General features: G+C 32.3%; 1 protein-coding gene across 4 annotated transcripts; it reads left to right on the forward strand.

Annotated features, from left to right (window-relative positions):
• The first annotated feature begins 5,208 nt into the window (after positions 1–5,208).
• On the forward strand, positions 5,209–9,073 carry LOC111403647 (probable receptor-like serine/threonine-protein kinase At5g57670). 4 transcript variants are annotated; one of them, XM_023032228.1, is made up of 8 exons: positions 5,209–5,543; positions 5,651–5,897; positions 6,011–6,265; positions 6,357–6,511; positions 6,588–6,667; positions 6,741–6,876; positions 6,956–7,105; positions 8,448–9,073. In XM_023032228.1, the coding sequence occupies exons 2-8, from the start codon at positions 5,693–5,695 to the stop codon at positions 8,619–8,621; spliced, it is 1,155 nt and encodes a 384-aa protein (XP_022887996.1). In that variant the 5' UTR covers positions 5,209–5,543; positions 5,651–5,692; the 3' UTR covers positions 8,622–9,073. The 4 variants fall into 4 exon arrangements, with proteins under 4 accessions (XP_022887996.1, XP_022887997.1, XP_022887998.1 ...); XM_023032229.1 differs by having other exon boundaries at positions 5,238–5,543; positions 5,648–5,897; XM_023032230.1 differs by lacking the exon at positions 5,209–5,543 and having other exon boundaries at positions 5,577–5,897; positions 8,448–8,659; positions 8,763–9,073.
• The last annotated feature ends 228 nt before the right edge of the window (positions 9,074–9,301 follow it).

The raw sequence follows: 9,301 nt of genomic DNA on the forward strand, positions 1-9,301 counted from the left end.
AAATGAAGAAAGATTCCTTTTTTTTTTTTTTTTTTTTTTTTTTTTGGAGTTTTAGACTTTGAACTCTCTCTCTCTCTCTCTCTCTCTCTCTCTCTGTACACGTATTGGCGCGTAAAGAAGCGATATTTAAATTAATTTTGTGTTTCTACCGCAGGCATGCATGGAGAACAGGGAAAGGCAGTTAAATTCACAAATATAACAAGCATGCTCCAACAATTATGTTGAGCTCCAAAACACGCATTCACATCAATCAAGGCCAGACTAAAAGAAAATTAATGTGAGTGGGTAAATGTCTGTTGCGTAGCCATGGCCTCATTCACTCCCAGCTGCCTTGGTAGAGCTCTTTCTTTTTCTGTACTTTTCTATCATTAAGATATTTCCTAATGTAGTGAATGGAATCCGAAGTACAATAATGATTGATTGTCGTGATCAAACAGAACTCAAGGTGAAAAATTATGCTAAATTTAAATTTTGATGATCATTTCACAAAATATTTTAAAACCTACCGACTAAGTTCGGGCCAATTCTCGAATCGTAATCGTGCGTACTTGACTTTAAAATCGAATTTATCATTTTTTATAATTTTTTATTTTTTGACTATTTATTCATTTTGACCAAATGATCAGGTCGAAATAAATAGCAAACTTGCAAGCCCCAATATATAGCAAGTTTGCATAACCTAAATGGTAAGTACCTTAATGAATCTAATTCATTTACGCAAATAAATCGTAACACTTTCATTAATACCTACTCCTGATCACTTTGTAAGATTGTCTACCAGACAGATCTTTCTTGGGATGTCGCATGTGAAGCCACAGTCAAAATTGAGTGTTTTTTGGTTGTATATTTTCAGTGGATTGCAAGTGTTGCAATATGTATTTGGTGACATAATTTATTTCTTTTATCTCTACTAGATATTGGAAAAGTAATTGGTATTGTCAATTTAACGGTTTTTTAACAATAATATTATAGGTAGAATTGATCCAAAATCGGATTTGACAATTCGTTTATGGACATTAAAAAACTTGAACTGATTTACTCGACGTCCAGGTCTAGTCACGGCTATTGGAGATAGGGCTTGGGCACCTACTTCTAGTGTAATGCCTCCTTTATATTCGCAAAATACAATTATTGTTGAAGATGGTGATGTTGTTGAGATAAATGAACACTCCGATGGTAACCAAGAGGAAGTGCAGATAATTCGCTAAGATAAAATGGTTGAATCAACTAGGAAGTGACTGAGAAAGCGATAAAAGAACAAATCTACAACAACAAAAACGTGCAAAAACTTCAAAAACTCCGTGAAGCTATTAAAAATATGAGCTCCTACATATGCAATGATGCACCTAAATGTAGTTTCAAAGAGGTTATGAATAAGTTGGCCACATTTTCAGATTGCGAACAAATTACTCTCTTTTCAACCTTGGCATGAGCCTTGTTCACAAAGAAAGCACATAGAGAGATTTTTTTAGCTTTAAAGAAACCCCAAGTATCAAATTCAATGGTTGAAAAATTAACAACCTCAATTATGAACTATTTATCTTACGTATTTTTGTCTCTCTCTCTCTTTTTTTTTTTTTTTTTTTTCTAGTAGTGAACTTTTTTTATTTTAAATTTATGTAAGACTTATGTTTTGAGACTTGTGTTATTTAGAGTTAATATGATGATAGGAACCCATGCTGACCAAAGAAAAGACCAGATGTCATTATTGTAAGAGCTCTTAACATCTACATTCTCTATGTTCCCGTTTATATTTTTGTAAAGTATAAACATGATGTACTTTATTTTGCAAAATTATATTATTTAGTTATTTGATAACAAAATGGATAATGAATAGATGAAGAGCTATAGTGAGCAGACAACTTGGGATTGTAATTGAAAAATGAGTAATATCGCTTTACAAGAAATTAGACCACTTGATAATTATGAAGTCTTGCCTCATATTCGATCAAATCACAAGTATTGGCCTATTTTAAAGTAATCTACATAATAATTATTGAAATAACATAGTTCATTTGAAAACATGTACCTTAAATAATTTGCTCTATCTTCTTTTCTCTTCTTAGAATTGAATTGAAGTAATTGATGGGAGACATGTTTGCGCATCACTTTCAATGAATTAGCAAATCATCAGAAAGAGATACACTATGCAAAATATTATGACCATGTGAAGTTTGACATGCTAATATGTGATTAGGATGGAAAGGAACGACACCACACACAATTTTAAGGGCACTACGAAGCTTTGATCTAAAATTTCCTAAATCATTTGTTAGTTTATGTTTTTTACTAAACATAATTTTTTTTTATCAAATAATAATTGTTGAAACAATAAAGTTCATTTGAAAACATGTACTTTAGTTAATTTGCTCTATTTTATTTTCTCTTCTTAGAATTGTATTGGAGTAATTGATGGGAGACATGTTCACGCATCACTTTCAACGAATGAGCAAATCATCAGAAAGGGATACTCTACGCACAATATTATGATCGTGTGAGGTTTGACATGTTAATCACCTTTATGTGATTAGGATGGAAAGGAACAACACAAAAAACATTTTTAGGGGCACTACGGAGCTTTGATCTAAATCTCCTAAACCATTAGTTAGTTTTTGTTTTTTTTTTTTTATTTTGATCAAACAATAAGATCTTGTGATTGGATTGATACTTTTGCACATATATACTATTTGTTTGATGCGGGTTAGCCAAATATGAAATGTTATTTAGCTGCATATAAGAGAGAACGATACTACCTTTCAGATTTTAGACGTGAGGTTTGACATGTTAATCACCTTTATGTGATTAGGATGGAAAGGAACAACACAAAACACATTTTTAGAGGCACTATGAAGCTTTGATCTAAAATTTCCTAAACCATTACTTAGTTTGTGTTTTATATTAAATATTTTTATTTTTATTTTAATCAGATAATAAGATCTTGTGATTTGGATTGATATTATTGTACAAATATACTCTTTGTTTGATGCGGGCTATCAAAATATGAAATGTTATTTAGCCCCATATAAGAGAGAACGATACTACATTTCAGATTTTAGACGTGGTAGGGAATCTAGATGCTCTCGAAAATATTTTATTATACACATTCCTCACTACAAAGTTTTAGTGAATATTGCTTTGGGGTATGAAATGAACGGTGGAGAATATTGTAACATATATCAAGTTATGATTTTTATAAGTAACTATTGTTATGGGTTCAATAACACTCCATAACTTTATGAGTAATACTATATAGTCTCACTGAGATTGTAACTCCAATCTAGGTGGCACTAAATGATTGATTAAATGAAAAGTGACACTAAATGAGTTATTTAATTCTGTTTATTAATTAATGCCACATTAGGCCACTAAGACTGGGTTACAATTCCAGTGCAGTTAAATAGCATTACTCTAACTTTATAAGAAGAAAGTCTATAATTTATTTTGAATTTCAAAAATACAATGACAACGAAGATTATTTGCCAAATGAGAAGACTCAAATATAAATTTAACAGTTGATGAAATTTGTTTGTAATATGATCGATAGAAAAATTATGCTTAGATGAATATTATTTTCTTATGGTTTTTAATATGAAATTGTTATAATTAAATTTAAATCTTATTTCCCTATTTGGTTTCGATAAAAATCAGATTTTGATAAAAATTTGATAGAATATGTGGTTGAAAAATCTTTGGATTCTATGAAATATGTTATTAAAATAATTTTTTTACTTTAACTTAGATTTTAATTGACTTTTGTAGTTAAAGCAAACATAAGCATAATTTACTATCTATGTTCAATTTTAGTGACATAATAGCTTATGACATGATCACACCAAATAAAAATAAAAGCTCTTTAGAAATAGAAACTCTATTAAAAATTAGTTTCAAACAATGATTTAAAAGCTGTACCTTTTTGCTTTTCTTCTTCCATTATTCAAACGCAAAAGTAGAAACTATGTAAAAAAAAAAAAAAAAAAGAATAATGTTACACCACTGATGTCAAGTTATTGTGTAAGTGACAACTTCATAATATTAAATAATGAATTCACTTAAATGTAATAGGGGCTATATTCGGGAATTCGAGTAAGTTAGAACGATTGTTGACCATCGACCTTCAACATTCATAATAATGAGATTGTTTATTAATATTTAATTAATTAATATTTAAAAAAACTTCAATCAATATATAAATGTACTAAAACGTAAAACCTATTTCTTTAATATAAATTAAAATCAATATCAATATATAAATACACACACGGGTTCAAATCCCTTGCCTGCATGTGGCCACTCGAGTGTCCATCCTATATATACCCACATTTTTTTGGGCAAAGGTAGCACGAGCGGCCACCCTAACTCGTCGAGTGCTGGCTTTGTCTTTAAATACAATGTTACATGATTCATTTAATAGAACTTATTAACTGTGATCACCTAGATTGATGCTGGAGCATGATTACTACTAAATGATATGAATTTTTTTTTTTTGTGCAAAAGATGGACTTTTTGAAAAGCTGGGAAAAGTTTTGGAATAAATGTTTTAATTCTCAATCTAAGGTTTAATAAATAAATGTTAATCCAATGAATCAATGATCGTTCCTCGATGAATTTTGTTTCTACCACAGGCACGCATAGAAAACAGGGAAAGGCAGTTAAATTCACAAAATCTAACAAGCATGCTGCACACCAATCTAAAAATCATGTTGAGCTCCAAAGCACGCATTCACATCAATCAACGCTAGTCCAAAAATATTTAGGGGGTCAGTAATTGTCTGTTGCAAAGGCATGGCCTCATTCACTCCCAACTGCTTTGGTAGAGCTCTTTCTTTTCTGTACTTTTCTATCGTTAAGATATATCTTGTGTTACTTAATGGAATTGAAAGTATGCAAATGATTGATCGTCGTGATCTAACAAGAACTTCAGGTGAAAAATTTATAGAACCATGTTACACGTACATACAACCTTCACAAAATTTGTTCACAGAAGAACACATGGAAGAAATTCATTCATTTCAATTAAAGCAAACAAAAAAATGCACCAGACAGGTGTATGGTTGTTCAAATTTATATTTCATAGATAAAGGACTTTCAGGTAAATAGGAATATGCAATGTTGAGGTCTCAAGTAACCTGTTAATGTGAAATGTCTATGGTTCTTAAATACATTTTAGAAATTCCAATTCCATTTTGGTCGATATACTTTACTTACCTGCTTCATAAATTCCAACCCAAATTCAGCAGAACACCTTTTATTCTACTCCTCTATTAACCCAACCAAAGAATCTAAATTTAATGCTCTGCACATTTACCAAACACAAAATCTGATTGTACTTTGACCCTTTCCATTCATTTCTGCTTATTTCGACCAAGCACTCTTCCAACATTTCAAAGCACTGGTCATTGATCAATTATTTATCCCCCTGTTAACAACGTGAATATCCATTTGTTTGAAATTAACACGTCCTTCTGTTCTGTTGCTCATTTTGACCCTCTCTGATTACTGTTTCCTAGAGAGAGAAGGAGGAGAGAGAAAGAGGAGAGAGAAGGGTAAACCGTAGGCTTCTCATGCTATACTATTAGTACTTGTACCAGTTTTCTGTTCTGTCTTGTTCTGCTTTAGTTTTCTGATTATGCACTTTCTTTCCTTGTAGCAGAGAGAGTTCTGTGGTAAACTGGTGATTCCTAAGTACCTTGCGATGAGATACATACGTACAGCCAGTCTGAAGAGGCTGTTTTCTTTAAAAAGACAAAGTTTTGATAAAGAAATAAGTAAAGGGTGTGATTATATTTCAGAAGAAAATAAGCCCACTGCTCCACCACCAACAGAAAATCTACGAAAGCCCAATTGGAAATGTTTTTCCTTTGAAGAAATCTTTGCTGCCACTAATGGTTTTTCCTCAGGTTCATTCTCTTTTTCGTTTTCTCTCTTTTATAATTTTTCTTTTCTTTATTGCGTTTTGGGTTTCGAATCTTATATATTGTTGTTTTGTCGTGGGTTTGTGTATGTGTATCAGACTACATAGTTGGGAAAGGAGGATTTGCAGAGGTTTACAGAGGTGTGTTAGAAGATGGACAGGCTATTGCTGTCAAAAGATTGTCAAAATTTGCCAATGATGAGAGAAAAGAAAAGGAATTTTTGACAGAAATTGGAACTTTAGGGCATGTTTGCCATACAAATGTAACAGCATTATTGGGATGTTGTATTGATAATGGCCTTTATCTCATTTTCCAATTTTCATCCAAAGGCTCTGTTGCTTCTCTACTCCATGGTATGCCCAAGAGAAGTCTTACTCTGTATTTTTTTCCTTTTCTGTTTGGGGGTTTTGAATAATATTTTTTATATTTATTTTCCTTGTTCAGATGAAAAAATGTCTGCAGACTGGAAAACAAGACACAAAATTGCAGTTGGGATTGCCAGAGGTCTACATTACTTGCACAAGAGTTGTCCAAGAAGAATAATTCATAGAGATATTAAGGCTTCAAATGTTTTACTAACAGCAGATTTTGAACCCCAGGTAACATAAATTCAATTCTCTCGAATTCGGAGAAAATTGCTTTGTTGGATTAATCATGTTGATATAATTTGTACAGATATCTGATTTTGGGTTGGCTAAATGGCTGCCTTCACAATGGACTCATCACTCGATTGCTCCTATAGAAGGAACATTTGGGTACATAGTCCTTCATTCCTCCTAGTTTAAAGTACTGGTTATGTGAGTGTATAATTGACTTATAATTGTGTAGGCATTTAGCGCCGGAGTATTTTATGCACGGCGTTGTAGACGAAAAGACTGATGTGTTTGCGTTCGGAGTCCTTTTACTCGAGCTTATTTCTGGAAAGAAACCAGTGGATGGTTCCCATCAGAGCTTACATAGCTGGGTAAGGATGAATTCTCCAATAAAGCATTGGATAAATTATACGACAGACTTTACTAAGTTCACTGTCATTAATTCAATAGGCAAAACCTATACTAAACCTTGGGGAGTTCAAAGAGCTAATTGATCCAAGGCTTGGAAATGAATATGATGCAACACAACTTAGTCGACTTGCATTTGCAGCTTCTCTTTGCATTCGAGCTTCTCCTATTTTGCGCCCATCCATGAGTGAGGTGACTACTTTCTTTCTGCAATATAATACACGAGTCTGATCTCTTGTCCACAGTGGATATGATAAAAGCTTTCCGCTGTTAACATGATAAGAGAAGTTTACTTATGGTTCCCTCAAACTCAGAGAACTATAGTTAAGCCACGTGAACAGTGAGGAGTTTTTATCTTGTCCATCAAGGACAGAAGATCAATTTCACATTAATATATTCTTCACGTTATATTATATGTTTTAAATTGAGGAAGGAGGTAACAAGGGATTAGCTATTTTAGCGTAATAAAACAAACAAAAAAGGTAAGAGTGTGCAAGAACAAAAAAGTATTTAATCAATTTTTTCATCCTTTTTGTCCTTGGATGTTTAAACTTTGATTTCTCTACTTGTTCATTGTTTAAAGGTGCTACAAATTGTTTATGTTGTTATTGTTTTTTCTGCAAGAACCTAATCTTCCATGTTATAAAATATTATATGATATCTGGTATCTTATGTTACCATCTGTATTTATTTATTGACAAATGTATAGCATTCTTTGAAGAAGTTGTCATTTTCTATCTTATTTTAGACTTCATTTCGTGTTATGTAGTGATTCACCTAAACAACTCATGTTATTTTTTTCTTTTCTGCTGAGCTTCGGTTGGCGATTAGGGAGTTTATATACAATACATTGTTGTCGAGTCCTAATGACGTATATGATCCTGATGAGTATGTCCCTAATTGTCAAATTTCACATCATGATTTACTTGATTTAGCTCTCGGTGGGGATTAAAATCAGATTTTTCGTAAATTTTAATAAAAGTTGATGAAATTTGTGGTTAAAAAGTTGTGGATCCCATGGAATGTATGGTTAAGATTAATTGTAAACTTTGACTTTGATTAAAATTTGAATTTTAATTTTTACCAAACAAGGGCTTAGTCTTTTTCTATCCATGTTATGGTGCTTTACGTCTTCCCCTTCCTCACGCCACACCACTCAGTCGGGTCGATGTTTATATCTAACCTTATTATGATCTATAAGCCAAATAATATGTGGTCCATTCTTGTGATTCAAAGATTATTGCTTGATAACAGCCAAAACAGTCCTTCATGGTCCCTCACATGCAGCTGGTGGTTGTCTCATTATTTGTTGACTATGCCAAAATATAAATTTAAAACATCTGCTACAGTTGTAAAATTCGACGTTTGTACAATTACATTATTTTCTAGTACTGCAATTTTGTCTCGACACATTCTTGATACCATCACCAAGAAGTATATGCGATTTGCTAAAGATTTGATTTCATGTTAAATAAATGAATGGAATTAGTCCTAAGAATCGTAAAAATTGATTTATTTCGTTATACTTCGACAGGTTTTGGATGTAATCTTAATGGAAGAAGAAATCGACAAGGAAAAGTGGAAGATGCCCGAGGAAGAAGAAGAAGAAGATCTAGAAGTATTTTGGGGTTTCGACGATCTTGATTGTGAATATGATAGTTCCTGCTCAACTTCCCTACTCGAAATAATCACGACCGCCGGTTCTTAGAACCCGGAAAAAGATGGACAACTCCACAAGTACCTCTAGTTAGTCTCTGTATATATAATTTTTGTAGAAAATTTCTATTTTGAATCATTAAATTGACAAGTGACATGTATATTAGTACCTATTGACAAGTGTTCATTATAGAATCGGGTCGTGTCAAGTATGCAACAAGTGGTTGGGCTATGCCAACGTATGGTAAGAGTTCTAAGGATAAGTCTCAATCTTCCAACATATCCGTTGAATTCCAGCAGGAAAGGGTGCATACATGTCGGGCTTGAAGAAAGTGGAATTTGTACAAAGGAATGCTTCGTATGGACAAAAATCACTTTGGAGTCCCATAATTATAAGATATATCTTGTGAACTACTCATTGAGATTGGGTCCCAGGATACAAGAATGCATATTTTTTATAATAAAATTGCCTTAATAACCTAGTGGGGGTTTTTTTCTTATTTATTTATTGAATATTAGAAAATGGATGTTCATTTATTCTTATTGTTTGGCAATAACTTTATCTACAAAAGAGGAATAATTCCATTTAGAGAATTCTTTAGAAATTTTGTAATTGAGATAAACTACTCAAAATTACTAAACATCTGTATATTTTGTCTAGTTCCCAACCATGTTGAACATTTCATCTAAAAGATTAAACTATTACACACGAGCCCTAAATTATATTTTCCT

Source organism: Olea europaea, chromosome 11 (genome assembly GCF_002742605.1).
Source record: "Olea europaea var. sylvestris chromosome 11, O_europaea_v1, whole genome shotgun sequence".
Taxonomy (NCBI): Eukaryota; Viridiplantae; Streptophyta; class Magnoliopsida; order Lamiales; family Oleaceae; genus Olea; species Olea europaea.